The following is a 20,488-nucleotide window of genomic DNA, read 5'->3' as shown; positions in this document are numbered from 1 at the left end:
ACCCAAAAAAAAATAGTAACAACCATTTTATATATATATATATATATATACAGATGAAAGCTTGGCACTCTCCTCCACAAAAAATATCTCTATCTCTCACATGCCTGGGTGCAAATCGCTGGCGTCAAATATATAAACAAAAAATAAAAAAATCAAGATGCACTCACAGGTATTGTAGAAAAACTGGTGCTTTATTAATTCATTTGTAGTGTACAAAAATCAATCGTCGTTTCGAGCCTGCCGGGTCTTTTTCAAGATCAAGATTTTTAATTTTTTTGTATATATATATATATATATGTAGTTTTCTAAGAAGAGGGTGCAGTGTATGTTTTTGCCGCTTTAAATTTAAAAAATACTGTAAACTTACACAAACTGAATCTCTGAGCATAGCCTATGTCGTCTACTCTTTCTAGCACCTAGCGGACCAATCTGCGGTGTGCGTTTACACCAGGGGTAGTCAACCTGGTCCCTACCGCCCACTAGTGGTGGTGGTGGGTTCTGCAGAAAATGACCAGTGGGCCTCTATGGCCATGGACCAAGGCTGGCAGGGGAGATCCTTTCATCTCCCCTGCCAGCCCATGCATAGCCTTGCTGTAAGTCCTCTCTGGCTGGTGAGGAGATCAAAGATCTCCCTCACTTGCCCGCTGGCACTTAGTTCCAGCAGAGGGAGGGAAGGGCCTGGGAGGCTCTGTGTTCCTCCCGCGAGCAGGCTGGTCGGAGCATTACCGCGTGTTACCATGGCAACACTCTGATACAGTGCTGTGCTCACAGGAGGACAGGAGAGTCAGCCTGCAGCTGGAGGAACATGCCACCACCGCCCCACCAGGGCTTGCAGCATTATGTTCCCCCTCCCTGATAAAAGGTAAGAAGATGGGAGAAGAAGACATTAAGATAGAGTTTTACATCTCACCCACCTACACACAGCATTGACCATATGCACCCTTTACACACACTACAAACCTCGCACATACTACACTCCTCAGTCACACTACATTCCTCACACAAACACTACACCCCTCTCACACACACACACTCCACACCTCACACAGACTTCCACCACTCACACGCACTACCCCCTCACACACACTCCCCCCCCCCCCCCTGCACTTCACCCACGCACTGCTCCCCTCACCCATCAGACTGGCGCTATAAAATTAGTTACTGTGGCACTGGTGGGCAGTAAGAAAATGTTATCATTAACAAAAATACAAAAGTGGGCGGTAGGTATTAAAATGTTGACTATCCCTGGTTTACACGGATCACGACAGGTGGAACCTGTGTGCAGAGTATCTTGATTTTGTGTTTCAGCCTATTCATGCCATCATACCCATACTTGCATGTCATATGTCAAACACAGACAATGTATGTTGTAATTGCATCTGTATGTATACAGTATGTGATGGAATGCATACAGTCATTGGCTTAATGTTATGACTGCATTCTATCCGCTAAAGTGTGAATTGTCAGGTATTCAAAGAGAATTTGACATTATATACAAATATATGAAACATTTAAAAATTCTGCAGTTGAGTTTTGGTTTAGTTTGGCTATCTTGCGCTATAATTTGACATTTCTGACAATTTACACTTTAGTGAATAAACCTGACAGACCTCTTTCCCAGCAGAGCTAGCAGTAGTCCTTCCAAGGTCAATCAATGTTTTGCCATTAAGCTCAGCAGTAGTAACATGTGTTCATCAGCTGCCAACTAAAAGCAGTGAACACCCATTAGAGAAAAATGCAATTTCAATTAAGTGTTTTTTGAATACGTGTACATATGTAACCTGCACAAGAGTTTATTTCACATAAACCTCACAAACGGTAACATAAACAGTGCAACAGTCTCTTATTTTGGGAACCCTGGCAATAGGGATTATGGGAGTTATATGCACATCCTTCTTGGTCATGGAATGCTTTTGAAGTTGCCTCCTAGATCCCCGGACTAGCAACCCTGGGATGTCTAATCTTGCGCACAAGGAGACTGGAGACTTGCTTTTTATTTTGGAAATGTGAGATCTGCCTGAACTAAAAGTAATATTGAACAAGTCATTTTTTTGGTGTAAAGTATACCAAATGAGAAGATATTATTGGGGGGGAAGGTGGGGAGAAGAAGAAACCAAGGAAAGGGTACCACACCTAACTGATACATGGCCCTGACCGACGTGAGAACCTGTGCACAGCTGAGTGATGCAACCACTATACCACTACCATAGGTCTCTCCTCTCAGTACCTAACGGTCCTGGTTATGCCTCCTAAACGACCTTATACTGTGTCATTCTTACCCCATGCACAAATAAGTAATGTAATGTACCTCCAGATGCAATTATGTCAAATACGATGTACTATTTCTCACTCTGATCCAGGACCCCCCTTCCTGAAAATCTCAAAGTGTAAACCACTGTGCCACTCTACTAACTGTCTGTATCTTGGTTTACAATGCATGTTTTTTCCTTATTCTGAGAAAAATAAAGAATGGGAAAAAAAAAAAAAGAAATAGAAGAAAAAGCAGTAAGTTTTACATTTGGGAAGAGAACGTAGATCTGGGCCACAGTTTGAATCTGCAAGATATGAAATAGTCACTAACCTCCTCTGGCAACGAGACTTTGCAGCCATAAATAAAACCATCCCCATGTGCATTTATAAACTGCATATTTCAAAAATATAAAAAACACTTTCAGAAGGAGGCCCAAGCACAAAGAAAGCAATATTAAAGATTGGTATAGACAATGCTAAAGCTACCTCTGGCATTTCATGTGTTATGGACAGAGTCCCCCATATTACTCAACTAGACCAGGGTAGACATCCGTGACCCAGAGCAAAATAATATGAATGTGGTATTGAGCAGTTCATAACAGCGGAAGATCATTTTTTTATTTTATTTTTTCATTTAAAAATTTAGCAGCTTAGGCCTGTTGCAATATATGTGACTGAAGTTTCCCCTCCAATGTTATTCTGGCCTTGAGTGGAAATTTTTCCAAGTATTACCGTTTAGCCTTTACAAATAAATAAACATTTTTTAAAAACCACACCAAAAATTAAAATATAAATAAAAAATCCAGTAGTTAGAAATAATCTAGATATTTTAACCAAGATGGCGGGAGAGTAAACATATGAGATATGGGAAGAGTGGAGAAATGAACATGCTCTTTGGCTTCTGGGTGACCCTTCCCCATATCATGATCAGCAAGTTGTACATTCTATTGCCATGTGCACAACTCTGGATATTGTCATAAAACCTTACAGATATATATTTTTTTATTTTAAACATTTATATGGAGCATTGGGCCTAGTGTAAGATAATGAAAAGCTTTGTTTTTTTTTATTTCCAATACTTGGCTTTTATTTTATTTTTGCTTGTGTTTAATTGTTTATTTTTTTTTCAATCATTTAAAAAAAAAAAACATTTTTAGGTTTGCTTCACTAGTAGCAGTGTGTTTTACTATTTAAAAAAATGCTATAATCTTATTTTCCTAATTATACTCACTAAGTCGCCCTGATTTTATAACAAAAAAATAATTTTATAACAAAAATACTGCTATTCTTAATGGTTAGAGAGAATGGATCCGAAACGACAATAGCGACAACAGAAGCCCCCTACTGAGGGATATGGTATCACCCTCGTGGGACCCTCTGTCCCCCCCCCCCTTTTTATCCCTCCCCCCTTCCCCTATGCCTATTTTCTTCTTCTTACTCGTCTCTTTCTGTTACTAATTTTTTGTTTCTTTCACTATTCCTCTCTTAGCTTGAGCTTTCTTCTCTTTTTCATTAGAGCCGCCCCCCTGATTTCAGGGGAGGGCAGCCTTTTTTTATTTTTAATATTTACCAGACATGATTGAAAGGTTTGAAGGAACAGATAAGCCCTCGGGCTGATCGAAAAGGACTCCATAGGTCATTGACAAACCTGCTCCATATTTCAATAAATTAAAATTACCCTCGATAGGAGGCAAGCCACAAAAGGTCCAGGAATGGGTGTGTGTTATACCACTCGGTCTGTATTGTTCAAATTGAGTATTTTTTCGTGAACTGTATCTCAGTTGGCTTCTGCGAAAGCTCAACAGTTAATGTATACTTGCTTTGTCTATCGAGTAAAAATAAAGAATTTAAAAAAAATACAAAAAATACTGCTATTCTTTTCTTCCATTCCCTCTTTAAAGGCACAAATAACAACCTATTATGGTGCTAGGAGGCCCAAGGGCACTCTCTTACCTTAAGGTAAGTGCTACAGTGTTCTTTTAAACTCAAAACAAGTCCTGACCTATACTGAACCTTACAAAAGTAAAATGTTTCTTCAGTCTGTTAATAAGTGACAAGCCAAGATAGTTACTGTTCAAGGTATATTGAGAAACCACTTTGTTTAAAGGGACACTCCAGTCACCATAACAACTTCATCTAAATGAAAGTGCACTCTTACCTTCTGCCTTCTGCCACCTGGGGGACCTGTTTATCAGCGCTGGAGGCAAACTTTGGAGTTTGAGAACACATTTAAATCCCCCTGACACCATAACAACGTCATTTAGATTGTTGTTACGGTGACTAGAGTTGTCCTTTAAGTAGCACTAGAGTTTAAAACCACTACTGACCCTCCAGTTTTTTTGAACTGTATTTACACATTGACTCTCCAAAGTATTAAGTGCCATTTGTCCTTCTATATTTATTTTACCTCTTTCTGCTTCTATTCATAATGACTAATGGACTATTAGTTTCTTCCATTATTTTCCACTTCCCTCTGTAATTAATCAATAAAGGAGTCATTGAAATGTGGAGAGTAGACTAAGGATATATGTATATTATACTTTAAGGGACACTATAGGCACTAAAACAACTTCAGCTTAATGAAGCAGTTTTGGTGTATAGATCATTCCCCTGCAGTCTCAAGACTCAATTCTCTACCATTTAGGAGTTAAATCACTTTGTTTATACAGCCCTAGGCACACCTCCCTGCATGTGTTACACAACCTTCCCAAACACTTCCTGTAAAGAGACCTCTTATGTTTGCACTTCCTTTATTTCACATTATGTTTAAATTAGAATTTATTATATCCTGCTCTGTTAATGGCCTTATAGACTCTGCAGGTCTGTGTGTGATTAAAGTTCAATTTACAGATCAGGGGATACAACCTTCTAAAGCAAGTTAACATCTGACTGAAAATAATAAAAAACATTTTCATGCAGGTTGTGTCAGTTACAGCCAGGGGAGGTGTAACAAGGGCTATAGTACTATTTATATAGCAAAGATAGAGAAGGCAAGAAAGGGGAGGGGTGGCCCTGTATGTGAAGGAGAGCATAAAATCTAGCCTAATAAAAGAGAGGCGAACACAGAGTTGGGTTATGTTAGAATTTGGGACCACAGGCTGCCAAGGACCGCACATCTCTGCTACATGGTGAATAAACTATTTAGCAGCAATGAGGGACCTGGCACTCTTGGACTCCTGGTACCATAACCACTTCCGACCATTGAAGTAGTTATAGTGCTTACACTTTGCCTTACAGTTATTCCAAAACAAAAAGTACATCATGATGGCAGGCAGTTGGGGCTATTTATACGAACGAGCAAGTACTCTCCTATGTGTAGCCTATAAAACTTGCTGTATTCCTCCATTATCTCAGCTGTTTGTTCACATCATGTACATTTTAATTAATTTAGCCCACATCGGTTGATTAGTTAGAAATCATTTCTTTTGGATTCTTTGAACAAACAAAAAGTGAGATTGACAAACGTCAAAAATTTGCATTTGAAAGGGTACAATCAAGTTGTTCACATTTACAGATATGTAATCATTCAGCTTTCAAATAAAAAATCATTAGATGGCCATCTATCTTTATAACACTAAGCCAATTGCTTAACTGAGATAACAACTTTTAACACATTACTACAGGAGTCAGTCAGCACATCTACATAAAATACACCATGTGCCCCTTTAAGACTTATTTATATTTTGGTTAAAACTTAATCTTAAGATTCAAAGGTGGATTCTTGTATTACCCTTAGCATATCTTAATAAATCCTTGCCAGGCTAAACATAAAATGCAATTGTTATATTGCCCTGTCTTTTTTTTTATCAGTGTGCAGATAGTCATCATTATGTAATATAGTAATGTTAATTAATTTCCTCAGATACGATAGACACAGCTGGTTAATTTTAAAATGTGTACTCATGGTCAAGTGTAAATACCTAGCTAATAAACATTAACTGCTCACCTCCAATAAATGCTGTGCTCATTGTATTTCAGCTACATGTGCCATGGGGCAAAGGGCACTGGTTGAGTTTCTATCACAAAGTAAAATATTATTGAGCGTCTTCTTCATAATATGTAACTCAGCTGTTATCAAAGCTTGTATGAAATTCAAGGTCATATAATGATATAGGATTGGTATAAATAGTTTGGAACCAGAGATGAAAATCTCTTACAGCTTCAGATCATCGAGGAAGGATGAATGTATGGAAAATTGTTGGTGGGGTGTTTGGAGGAGCCGTTATACTGGCCATTGGCTTGCTTATTGGCCACTTTGGCATCTCCAAGAAATCCCCGAAATGGGTGGATGAACTATCTCAGGATATTGATGAAAAATTCATCAAGGAGTTTATCAAAGAAGTGGATAACAAGGAGATAGAAAATAATTTGAAGTAAGAAAGACTGTGACATACTTTGAAACCAAACTGTTTATATGCTGAAGCAAGATTACTGACTGCACCAGAAGGATGACCTCTTCTCAGCACAGTGATCATATTTTTTTATTTGTCCTTTCTTGGTGACTAATGGATCTAGCATGACATAGTGTGAAGACAGGGACATTTGAAGGGTGTTCTCTTTAATAATTTGTTTCATTGAAAATGATTGACAAAGGCACACTAAAGGTTTCTTATTCATTAAATTTGGAATTGTAGAGAATTGGCAAAAGAAGTACAAAGGTTGCGAAAAAATAGCTAAATTGGAAGTAATCTCGATTTTTCCATCTTGGTTATTTTGTCATAACATTTGCAATTCTCTTGTCAATCCTCCACGATTCCTTGCTAAGTAAATAAACCCATGTGTCTTAATTCACAATTGATAGAGTTTGAGATCTGAGAGAATGGACTACTTACAGCAGATTTAATGCAGACAGAATAATAAGGCTCTTGCATGATGTAATACTAACTAATACACCGCTGCCATATTTTCCCATTTTCCATCTGCTATCACAAAGATGCCTGTTGCAATTCATTCTGCATGCGTAAGGAGACCTGTAGAGGAACCTAAAATCTTGATGGACATTGTTGAGTAATCCACAGGTTCAACAGCATAGACACATAAAATATAAGCGTGTTTGAACGAGGAACTCAACAAAAATACGTATAAGCCAATAGGCAGTGATCATGTATAAAAATACCTGTTGAACCTGTGCAACATTCAACATTGAGTCATTATAAAAGATGTCAGAACTCTACCACGGTGTACCAGGTTAGTCACAGTTTATTCTTTACTCTGGAGGGCCACACCACTCATTACATTGAAGTTTTGGGAGATATTCAATAGACCCGCCATTTTGAACTTTTGCATGTGGAACAGTACACAAGTAGAGTGGCTCCAGGTGGGTTTATCTGATAGGACCTGCTGAATGAGCTGAACAGGAATATGGAAGTAATAAGGAGGGAGAGATTCAGGTCTAGTGCTCATCCCTTCTCACGCACCTCTGGGTTCTAACATGCAAACAGGTAAGTCACCATGGGGGAGGGGGGGGGGGTGAAGTGCCCAGGTGCCCCTTCGTCCCATTGAAAGTAGTGTACTTTTACCTGGTGTCAGCTGGTAGTGACTCCATGCCTCCAATATGAGTGCCAGAGACTGGAAGTTCCTAAACTGGAATTCAGTTAACTATCCTGAGCTAATCCCTGCAATCCAGGGCTTAGCTGATTGGCTCAGAGAATCAGTTTATAACTTTCATTTAATGAGCTAAACTCTGCAGCTGAAGTGGCAATGGTGCCTGGTGTGTTAATTTAATAGTATAGTAATACTGTTACAAACAAATGTCTAGAAAGGTGTACATAAAAACCAAATCATTGCATTATTTTTTTGTAGAAATCCATTTGGATACTTTCATATTAGAATACATAGAGAAATATAATAAGTAGTGGCGTAACTAGGGATCATTTTTATTATTTTTTGTGTGGTTTTTTTTATGTGGTTTATTCTTGGCCCACCCAGCCTCCCTAACTTTGGAAGAGCTGGTGTGGGTCCTTTTCCTGGAAGCTTTGATCTTCATGCTGTTCCCCACTGCTCCCTTGCAGGCCAGAGCTGGAGTGATTTCATATCCCAGCTCCAGGAATCACTGCACTAGGCACAGGGCACGCAATGGAGCAGGCAGGAAGATCAAGAACATCTTGCTAACTCGCCGCCACCTTTATTTTCCCTGGACACTGTGTTTTTCAGCAGAGTAGATACCTGCCAGCCATACTAGTAGATGTAGCATGATCCTATTGCAGATTTTTTTAAGGATAAAATGATCTGACTTTGTTATAATAAGAAAGTCATAGATCTGGCAAGATCTGGCTGTGTTTATAAGAAACATGCTGGGATCAATTTTTACCTGCACCTTGTCTGGAATGTCACGTTACTATCTGGCCACACTCTAAGACTTATGTCCACTCCTAGTTTGATTTAATGTTACTCTACATTTTTTCGACAGGGTACTTTCAAAGAGACCTCACATGGCCACAACTGACGGAGATACAGCGTTAGTAAAATGGATTCTCCAGCGATGGACGGACAAAGACTCTGGGCTAGATGAAGCTAAGGAGGAGATATATGATGTCTATTTATCCTTTCCTGACAAAAATAATCCAAACAACATTAAAGTGTGTAAGTTATTAATTTGTTGCATTTTATAGGTTCTATATCTATTATTTCAGTTACTGTCAATATCTTATAAGATGTCAAGATTCAAACGCAGGTATACCATCACCATGCATAAACGTGATTGTGATTTGTTAGATTTTTGTTATTTTTTTTGCAAATTATGTATTATTAGTATAATTATAACGTACTAAAAAATTATACGTTGGACTAATAGGGGTAGGCAACCTTTAGCACTACAGATGTTGTAGACTACATCTGCCATAATGTTCATGGTATAGTAATATTACAAGAAACATTAGACGGAAGACCTCAGTATATAACATTTAGACAGGACAGGAAGTATTAAATGTATTTAAAAGTTCAGGAATGTTGCAGAAAATGTAAAGAATTGATACATTTAACCAGTTGTACCTGAAGTAGTTGCCACTTTATTATAATTGTTTTAAACAATTTCCAGGTGTATGTGCAATGTAAAATGTTCATAACTTGGAAGGAAAGAAACAAGACAGTATTTAAAGTAGATATAAAAAAAATAGATGATTTCTGTCACTCGGTAAATTGACTCCTCTGTTTGCTTGTGTGGGTACCCTAATTTGCATTATACAAAAACTGAAGAGGAACTCTGCTTAAAGTCCATTTTGATTTTTTCTGTTTTCTTTATTTTACCATTCTTGCTTATAAGTTGTTTTTATTCTTTTAACTGTTTTTATCGGTCAGTATCATGGATACATTTTATCCTGTACCTTGAAGGTTATATCACTGTCATGCTTCTTATTTTTTTCACAGTAACACCCACTGGTGCAAGTGTATTTACATCCCGCTTAACAGAAGAAAATCTCAATGAAAATGATCAATCAGATCCCGAAGTAACTAAACCTTATGCTGCTTATGCACCAAAGGGAAACCCTAAGGTAATTACTATATAGTGAATTTAAAGTTGCATTATTTACTAGCATTCCATGTAATGTCCGCTCGAAATTAGGATTGAGTTGCAATTAAAACTTTGCCAGGAAAAGGTTGATGTTTCATAAACAATACATTTGAAATATGAACATGCAGCAGGAAGTAAAGTCCATCAGATGAGACACCAGTGTTGACCCGTATCATGGAGCAGATAATTGTTAGGAACAAAGACTGGAAATTGTCAACATCTCAGGTGTGTGATGGTAGTGGTCCTCCATGCAACGGAGCAGAATTATGGATATCCCAAAATTGCAGAAAGACGTGAGTCTCCGCCACTGATGTCAGTTTATACCTGCGGCCTCCACTGTTGACTAATAAAGATCGGGGTGTTCCCCACTGATAGGGAATGTTTCTTGTAATTGTCTAGATACTGTCTTTAAGGATGGAAGCCACTGTACGGTGGAGCGACACTGGTCATAAAAAAACAAAAACATGAGAATGTTGCTAAAGAATAAAAGGAGTTTGCCCTTTCACCGCATTTAAATAAATATCTTTATCAGTGTCTGTCTTGAAGATCATTAAAAAATCCTGCAGCACTTACAGTTGAGCATTTGGAGGTCTGGGAAGGTGATATAGCCCATTTAATGTGAGACCTTTGTCTTGCTTGGGTGGTAGAAGCGTACGTAGATAATAAACATTCTATACATTGCAGAAGTTCCCCCAGGTCAGTGGAATCAGGTATGCCTCTTACTTTTATATTTTGTTGACTCTGTCCTCAAGCTGTTCCACCTTGAGGTTAAGAAAGTACAGGTTTTACGCAACTCATATTTGAATTGTAATGGAGTCTTCCTTTATGTGGACCCCTTGAATAACATCTTCACTGGGGTTTGCCTTGAGAACTATCATTTCTGTGGCAAGGAAAGCCTTGATTCCTACCATTAAAGTGGAAATGCCCCATTTTGAGGCAAAATAAGACTAATTTCTCATTGTGGTTTGTATTAGGCTGCACCTCAGTCAGGATTTTCTTTCTGACATATCTAGGCTGTCGTCAGCTATGGTTGACATGAAACCTTGCAGGGAATCCATTTTCAGGTCAGCCATTTATGGCCTAGTTGACTAGGAAAGAAGGAGGCCAATAGCCAATGTTATTGACTTCTGCTTCTATGAGTCTGAGGCTTACAAGACCATCTCCCCCCATATTCTTCCCAGGCATCAGTTGCTTGGTCTGTACCCAATTAGTAGCAATAAGAACTAAACATTTTCAAGTAAGCACGCGGAGCTCTCAGGAAATGCGTTTGGTTTTAATAGTTTTCATTTTTTTAAATTCTTTATTTTTGCAATAACAAACATCAAGAAAGCAGAACATTTGAATAGAGGCATAGACAAGAGCCCAAAGTTTACATTTTACATGGAATAAAATATTATGCAATTATACAATTATTCAGTAGTACCATACCTCAATCAAATACGTAAACGGAGTAATGCCTCAATATAATAATAGGAAAATATAATGCCAAAGATTTTTAGGAGGAACATCTGCCTCGGCATTAACATTAGTGAAAATACTGTTCCGTTGTGTGATTTGCATTTTAATATCTGACACTTTAAGGTATTCAAACCCCCACATAAAAGAGAGTTGAGCCCCTGATAAAAATCATAGGACTCACCTCTGCATAATGGGCACTGCATACTGTGACAGTAAGATGGAGAATAGGAGGCAAGAGAAAACATAGGTAAACAGAGAAAAAGAGTCTGTGAAAGCTCAATAGATGGCATAGTGAGCGTCAATCAGACTGTGGGTGCTGCAAGAGACTACCTTGAAGCGGGACATCTCAACTGTCTGGTTTAGGCACCATCTTCAGGAACAAAAGAGGCAGGCACAAAGTTTTTAAACTCTTTAATGGGGTGGCTGGCTAGCAAGTTTTGGCCAGTCACCACATGGTTATCCCTCTCAATACCCTCTGGTAGCAATACAAACATATAAACTGGAGACACAAACAAACAGAGAGGGTGGGAGGACCTCAGGAGAGAGCAGGATACAAGAAGAAAGACAGAAGGCAGAGAGGTCCCTCCCACTAGATAGACTCCTGGCCAAGGAGAAGACCCCTTAATTTTGAAATTAACCACAGCTTGTCTCAGGTCTCAACTACAGGGTCAAGCAAAGAGCACTCTAAAAGGAGTCTGTGACCACTGGGCAGCTGAACTGACACTCTGCAATGTTCACGATGAACTATTTAAACTGTTCATGACAGATAGTACATTGCTGTCTGTCACAAATATGTGCCATATTCTTTCCTTCCTTGGTGTTGTATGAACATTTTTAAAATACCCTTGCCAATTAACACCTCGATCAAACAGAGTGATGATAATGGCAGAGAGAAAAGGAGAATATTACAAACTTACATTTTACAGGGCCCAGGAGCTGCTGCTGCTGTTGACTTCTCTCTGACCTTTTTTCCAAACTGGCTTCTTGCTTTTCACTCATGCGGGCCTTGTAACCACACCCTCTGATGCTATGAGCCAATGATGCCCCTGAATAGAACTCTATAGCATGCCTCTATTCGTGGGCAGCTGGACCTGCTGCCCAAATTGCAAGTGAATGGAAGTTTCCTGAAATTCCTTTTTACAGTGCACTGGGCATGTGTAAAAGCTATGAAACAGGACAGACTTCTTCAGACAGGCATCAAGTGGGAGGGGCCCTGACAAACTGTATTCCATTACAGAATTAAAGACCACAGAATCTGATACGTACAGTGCTGGTATAGTGAGATATCACATGATAACGATGTATATTGATGCATATTGATATAAAAAGTGGTAATTCTAGTGCCACTGGTATATTGGTTGAACCTGGAGATGAGTGCTTGTAGAGTAGTGTGCAATCTAAAGTAGTGTTATAATTATAATAACTTGTACCTTTTAATAATCAATAGTTGTTTTTGCTACGGTTCCAATTCTGACATGTGTCTTCCATCTATTAGGGGAAGCTGGTATATGCCAATCAAGGTAAAATGAGTGACTTTGAATCTCTGAGTAAAAAGATAAATCTGACAGGAACTATTGCCATTGTACGCTACGGGGGAGCAGGCAGATCCACTAAGGTGAGTCATTATATGAGTATTTCTTTTAGATATGCATTGACATTGAATATACAATAAACACTACACTGTGCCTTACTGCCTTACATTTCACACACCAGAGGGAAAAGTGCGAGGCCGAGGGATTTGGCCTGGACTTCCAAATATATTTACATAATATATTTTTATATATATATATTTTTATATATATTTTTTTTTATAGTTATAATTAAAATTATTCGACCCCCATTGAAAATCAGGTTTATTGTCCAAATGTACAGACTTTCAGCTGTTTGCAATGAACAAATCAAACAAAAGCAATTGAAATAGCTCAACACAACAAATGCTTCAAGCGGTTTCCCCAAATTTAACTGAAAATGCAACTTATAATGACTTTTCCAGTCTCAAAATTATTCAACGACCTAAATAAAATCCCTCGGAACAGCACAAATATGCAAAACAGGTGTTGCCTCAAGCACACCTGATGCAACTAATCAAGGGCTTCATTAGTTGCACCAGGTGTGCTAAGATGGAACACTTGAAATACCTTAACTGGCAAGGGGTTTGTGGAGTGTCACGTTTGACTGCATTTTATAAATATGGCTAAGTCAAAAGAATGGTCCTCAAAGTTAAGAGAAAAGATTATCAAACTTCACAAACAAGGAACAGGATACAAAATGATAGAGAAGGCACTGAATGTTCCTAGAGACACTGTTGGAAGCATAGTTTGCAAGTTCAAGGTTGGAGAAACAGTGGCTACACTAGCTGGACGGGGGAAGGAAGCAATCAATTTCAACAACCAGCTTTCTGAGAAGGCAGTCTTTTGACTGCAAAAGACCTGCAGCAAGAATTGGTGGAAACAGGCTCTGAGGTTTCAGTGAGCACAGTAATGCGTGGACAAAACTCAGAAGGTTTCCATGCCAGAACTCCAAGACATACACCACTACTGACTCAAAAGCACAAGAAAGTCAGCTCCAATATACTTAAAATCATATTTAAAAAAGCCATAGAGGTTTTGGAATATTGTTCTGTGGAGCAGAAAAACAAAACTGGAACCTTTTGGCCCAATGGCTGAGCAGTATGTCTGGAGGAAGAAAAATGAAGCATATGTTGAAAAGAACAATCTGCCCACAGTTAAGTGGGGTGGCTTGGTGATGCTCTGGGGCTGCTTTGCCTCTTTTGGCACTGGAAACCAGCAGCATGTGGAAGGCATGAAGGATTCATCGAAGTATCAGGAAATCCTAGGAGAAAACATCACGCCGTCTATGAGGAAGCTGAACTTGGGCGTCATTGGAATTTCAAACAAGATAATGATCCCAAGCATACCTCAAATTTCACCAAGGCTTGGTTGCAGAAGACCTGTAAAATTCTACAGTGGCCATCACTTTTACCTGACTTGAACCCCACAGAAAATCTCTAGATTTTAGACAAGGTGGCCAGTGGTTACAAACAATCCATTCTGTTCTATAATCCATCCTGTAATTTTAACAGGAGAAACCTTTAATAGAACTCTTAGGTGCCTACCTCACAAGACCAATTATGGAGTTTAAGATCTTGAAGATGTGTATATAGACCCTTACTATCACAACGTTGTAACTCATGAAGTTTGAGAGGAATGCTGTCAATTGCTGTGTCCTTCCGTGGGACAGAGAAAAAAAGTGTCCTGATCTGTAATGAAGTCAACTCCCAGGCAGTCCATGTGTTAACACAGATTCAGACTGTGTTTTGAATAATTTATCAACCACAAAAAAGTTGGGATTCCTGAAGGGTGAAATTTCTCTAATGTTGGGTGGTCTGGATGTCTGGGGCCATGAACCGGATATCACCCGAATAGTGAAATAAAGATTTGCCCAGGGTCCTCAGTCTGGCAAAGATAGCCACCAGAACTCTTGCAAAGGTTTTGGTAGCTGTATTTGCCTAAAACTGGAAATGGTATTTGTTGACTACAAATCTAAGGAAATTAAAGTGAGTCTGAAGAAACAAGCATATGATTACAAGCATCTCTTAGATGTATAAGACAGGAAAAAGACTGTTAATCACATGATCTGGACCTCCTTTTAACGATTAGTCTTTTTTTCCTGGCCTCTCTAAAGTAAGTGGAAAAGTAAACCATTAGTATATGCTGCCTTAGTTATCCAGGAAATACCTTTTGTGTTTGCAGTTACGTTCATTGTGATATCTAGATACAGCATTTCACTATATTGTCAATTTTGATACACAACTCCTGATTAAAACATGTTTTATTATTTGCAGGCAATCAATGCTCACCATTTTGGGGTGGTTGGTCTAATTGTATATACAGACCCCAAAGATATCAACGATGGGAATGCGGACCCCTCACAAACATACCCACATTCTTGGTATATGCCTCCTTCAGGGGTAGAAAGAGGCTCCTACACTGAAGATTTTGGAGACCTGCTCACATTTTTTTCTCCAGCAAAAAGTAAACAAAAAACATATTCTGTTCCCTTTTGCAAACAATTTTCTTTTGCTTGATGCTATTATTTCTTATACCAGTTCTCCATTTTAATACTCCTCATATCCTGCATTTTAGTTCCTGTTCAGAGGAAACTCCTGCAGTTAAAGAAACATTTCAAGCACCATAAGCACTACAGCACATTGTATTGATTATGGTGTCAGGAGTGCCCTGTCCCTCCCTTCCCATAGTAAGTAGTCAAACCATTTAAGAAAAGTTCGACTTCTTACCTAAAGTCCACCGGGCAGCGTTCCCTACCTCTACTATTTTTGACAAAGAACCACACGCACCTAAGCAGGAGAGCAGGGCAGTAGTCACTCTCAGCTACTGAGATAAGCCTTGCACTGCCAGACATAGCTGAAATAGTGAGGTTCTGCCACTCTGTCTGAAGTACAATGCATTTTAAATACTCCGTAGATAGTGTGGAAAACTGCTCAGTGTTTCAAAATACCCAAATTCACATTCAAAAGATTAATGAAAAATACATACGGTAGAGTGCTGGAAATACAATTAATACCCAGATCTAGGAAAGAAACATAAAAAATAATAGTGCAGAAACATATATATATATAAATAAAAATATGACGTTTTGGGAAGCAATATAAAAAAACACTCACCAGTGGACAACTATATGGTGCCTAAGATATCCACTACATACACCGCAGACGGGTCTAGTGATACACACTCGGACCAATTGCTGAAATGTTTTGAAAGCATGATTACTAAACTTTTATGTACTTAACTCAATGCAATATATCTGTTTTTCTCTGTTATTCTGTTATAAATAATATAAAATAAATATAAAAAATATTTTTAAATATTTATTTTACATGTTTATTATTTGCTCCAAAAAAGGATATTGAACATCCAAAAGGCACAAGGCTCATGAGTATACCATTTGGTAGGCATATTGATATTTGGAAATCACCTACATTTTCCCAATGTGCACCTATTGGCTCTAGGCTTGTTTAGAGTGTTTTTATATTCCCTATACTTTAGATAGATAGATAGATAGATAGATAGATAGATGCTTCTGCACCATTATTTTTTATGTTTCATTCCTAGATCTGGATAGTAACTGTAATTCCAGTGCACTTTGAAAACTTCCTTTATACTATGTCAGGCGTGATAGTCAGCCATCCTCTCTGGCACTTGGAGACCATCTAGTCCCATTTTCTAATATGCGTCTTATGCTATGGATGGATGGATAGATGGATGGATGGACAGACGGATGGAGGGTTACTCAACAAATGGAGAATTGTCAAGAATTCTAAATTAATTTTAAATTTAAAACCAAAGTAGCCAAACAGAAAACTTCTCCAAGTCAGCTATGCTTCGGCTACTTTGGTCTTAAATAGGAAATTCACTTTGACTTTGAATTCCCGATAATTAACTTGCAGAAACTTCTCAACTCTTATCATACATCTAACATACCTTTGCCAACTTAACGTCTTTGTCCTTCATATGCCCTAATTGTGTCTCAATAATGAAAAAGCTGTACTTTACAGATTATACCTACAGAATCAACGAGTCCGACATCAAGGGAATTCCACCAATTCCTACTCAGCCAATAGGTTTTGAAGATGCTAAGACACTGATATGGTAAGGAAGGGTTCAATAAAAGCTGCTCTAATATGAATAAAAAAAACAGGAACTTTTATTTTAATGTATTCATATGTCATTCAGCATTTACCGTCATAATTGAGAAAAATACAAATAATTTAAAATTCTAAATATACTTTTACAAAAAAAATGCATTAATAATAGAGTATTTTACTATGAAAGGTGCATTTAGCTTTTCATTAGTGTATGTAGAAACAATTAGAAGAAGGCGGCCTGACATCAGTGGAGATTAAAAAAAACAAAAAACCTAAAACGACAAAAACAGATTTTCATCTACTCTTAAAAAAATAAATACAAATAATAATAATACAAAAAAAAAAAATCACAATTTCAATGTGCACACCAAACTCAATTCATCCAAATAGTTCAAGAAGGGACTTCACTAATAGGTACTACATGAATGGAGTGAGTCAAGTAATATAATCTTTTGCTATATTCTGACTGTCCACTAAGGGATCGATGCTAATCTTTATAATACAAGGTAAAGAGAAGTCAAGCTGGAATTGGCAGGAAGAGCAAGGCTGCACCATTTTACACCCTGTCAAGTGATAAAATTGCTTTATTCCTATTACTAACTCTTACTTATTTGCCAGCCTGTTAAACCAAACACAAAGAGGAAGGGAAGAAAAAGACACCCAACATGCATCACGTTGATTTTTACCAAACGTTTCAACTTAAAGGGACACTATAGGCACCCAAACAATTTTAGCACATTGAAGTGGTCTGGGTGCACTGTCCCAGACCCCTTAACCCTGCAATAGTAATTATTGCAGTTTTTTTATTACTGCAATAATTACTACCCAGGGGTTAACTTTACCAGACAGCCACTAGCGGGACTTCCAGGTCGTAAAGCAACTTTTTGTCACCTGCCGCTGGACGTCCTCATGCGTCCAGCATCACCGAAAACCCCATGGGAAAGCATTATACAATGCTTTCCTATGGGCCTGTCCTAATGTGCTTGCAGCGCTTGCCAGCATGCACATTAGTTCCCCGACATCGGGTAACATCGGGGAAGGAAGAGCCAAGGCGGAGTGACAAAGTGACAAAAGAGTTCTGCGCTGTGGGGGAGGGGGGGGAAACACGAGCGAGGGGGGGCACTATAGGAAGCTACTATAGTGCCAAGAATTTAAGTTTTATATTCCTAGCCTAATATAATACTAATCTTTTATTGAGAATGCAACAAAAGTTATGTTTTAATAGTTTTTTATTTTTTACTGGCAGGTTTCACATATGGTTAGGCTTCCGTTTGGTCCTTTGTAAAGAAGTCATTTGAGGGCTAAAACCCCTCTTGGTGGTTGTTTGTATGTAAACATATACTCAGCCTGCGTTTTTGTAAATAGTCTTGGTGTACTGGCTATGCCCCTGTTGTTAGGGCAGCATAAACAAAGTGATTTAGCTCCTAAACATCAAGGAATTGAGCAAGGAATTAACCTGCTTAATTAAGTTAAAAGTTGTGTTGGTGCTTAGGGTATTCCTTTAAAGAGATACTTCAAGCACCATGACCACTTTAGAGTTTTGATGCGGTGATGGTGCTTGGAGTCTGTATGTGTAATGTGTCTGTATGAAATGCTGCAAATACTGAAATATTGCTGCCGGAGGTGTAACTCCACCTCCAACAACATCATTAGCCAGCCCGGAACAAACATTCCGTCTGACTAATGCCAATTCTGTGCATATTCTTTTCTCAGAGAGTCATTCATTGTAATAACCTACAGTACACACAGTTTCTGTGAAATATACAATTAATATTTTCTCTATTTTCTTTGAGACCCTGAGAGCAGTCTTATTTCTCTACGGATGGATTTGTATAAGCACATGGGCTGAGCAGCATACACTGTAAATGGGAATGGGTTAGGGATATCATTAAATACGAAGGTTTGGGGGATAAAAGAAAATGTTTTTTGCCTCAGCCAGAAAAAAAAAAAAATTTAAAAATGTTTTATCTTTTTTTTTAATTAAGTACAATAAAGATGTGGATTCCTATACCTAAACGGGTAGTTTTGTTACATTCAGTAGATATATTTAAAGCTGCTGTTGTTGTCTTTTGGCCAAGTAGGGTATTCAGGGTTATAACTTATAACAGCCAATATGATATGGACAGCTTGTTGATCAGAGGAGAACTTTGCCACAAATGTATAGCTATGCAACCTGCAAACACATGTTTTTGCCACTGGGCAAAATTCTTGCAATAAGAACATATTAACATATTAACATATTACAAGGTTTGAATAGAACAATTTTATTTAAAGTGAAATGAACATATTTCTGAGTTCCTCTTCTGCTCTCTCAGTCAGCTGGCAGGTGATGATGCACCATCGGACTGGCAAGGGTCTCTCGGGTGCCAATATAAATTAGGACCTGGTTTCCTGGCAGGCGGGATCTACACTAACAAGTATATAATGATATTGTTGTATTAATTCATATTGTCTGTCCAGTTTATTTTGAGATGAAATTGCCACAATACAAAATAGAATGTGCTATAGTGAGCTTTGCCTACACCCTCATGTTTAATTAATTGTTGCACTGTAACTTTTTCCAATAAACAACATTTTGTAGTGTAATATTGGGTAAAATTGACAGCCGCTAGAGGCGCTTCCACGTTTCTCACTGTGGTTTTCACCGTGAGAAGACGCCAATGTCCATAGGGGAATGACTGAATGCGCGCACAGCTCTTGCCGCCATGTGCATTCAGACGATGACGTCCAAAGGAGGAGGAGAGTCCCCAGCGCAGAGGGAACCCCTTCCTCCAACTACAGCCCAGCGGGAGGCTGGCCCATGAGGGTGGGGGCACCCTCAGGGCACTATAGTGCCAGGAAAACGAGTTTGTTTTCCTGGCACTATAGTGGTCCTTTAAGTAACAACACTGAAAATAGAACTATCCAAATCAGAGACACTGGTGGTTTTATTACAGCTAAACAACAATTTTATTCTACATCATCCTCTTTGTCATCACTCTACAGATTAATTATTATTTAAATTGTCTACTCTATGTGTGTAACAGTGTATGTACATGTTTTGCTTTATTTTTGAAGCTAAAAATTAATATTCATAAATATAAAAAAGGTGTATAAAGGGGAATTTGGAAAGCAAAACGATATACGATTGACAGGTTGTCAGATATTCAGAAAGTTTAGATTTTTTTGGTTTTTATTTTTGCGAAGGGTTGCCTTAAATCCCAGCACAGATCATTTTGCGACTTATTTTTATGCATAGAAATTTAACTTTTACTTTTTAGTTTCTATTTAATGTGCATTTATTTCTTCCCTAGCGATGTCCAAGTCAATGTTTACAACTATGCAGAGGTCAGACCATCCGCAAACGTGATGGGCATGATAAGAGGGACTGTAGAACCAGGTGAGTGGCTTGTCAAAAGATTCAATCTGTTTACTTTTTACCTCCATATTATTGAAACCAAGATCATCGCATGTTAAAGTGGCATACTCATCAAAAAATCTCGACTTGATAGAAATATTCAAGTGAAAATAGTCAAATAAAAGCAGCATAGAACTAACAACGAGGGAGATGCATTTCAAAAAAGCAGAATGCAAGGAAGCTATGTCGTTCAATAGAAAAAAAAAAC

General features: G+C 38.3%; 1 protein-coding gene across 1 annotated transcript in view; it reads left to right on the top strand.

The window, feature by feature from the left end:
- The first annotated feature begins 6,322 nt into the window (after window positions 1-6,322).
- NAALADL1 (N-acetylated alpha-linked acidic dipeptidase like 1) overlaps window positions 6,323-20,488 on the top strand; it is a 34,351-nt gene continuing 20,185 nt past the window's right edge. Inside the window, exons 1-8 of the mRNA XM_063438266.1 lie at window positions 6,323-6,623; window positions 8,660-8,832; window positions 9,616-9,740; window positions 12,714-12,833; window positions 15,063-15,252; window positions 16,794-16,887; window positions 19,199-19,300; window positions 20,177-20,262. Coding sequence (XP_063294336.1) covers window positions 6,430-6,623; window positions 8,660-8,832; window positions 9,616-9,740; window positions 12,714-12,833; window positions 15,063-15,252; window positions 16,794-16,887; window positions 19,199-19,300; window positions 20,177-20,262 — 1,084 coding nt within the window. The 5' untranslated portion in view covers window positions 6,323-6,429. The remainder of the gene's footprint in view (window positions 6,624-8,659; window positions 8,833-9,615; window positions 9,741-12,713; window positions 12,834-15,062; window positions 15,253-16,793; window positions 16,888-19,198; window positions 19,301-20,176; window positions 20,263-20,488) is intronic.

This window comes from Pelobates fuscus, chromosome 12 (genome assembly GCF_036172605.1).
Source record: "Pelobates fuscus isolate aPelFus1 chromosome 12, aPelFus1.pri, whole genome shotgun sequence".
Classification (NCBI taxonomy): Eukaryota; Metazoa; Chordata; class Amphibia; order Anura; family Pelobatidae; genus Pelobates; species Pelobates fuscus.
Note: the sequence above shows the minus strand (reverse complement) of the source record. Positions and strands in the feature narration are given on the sequence as shown.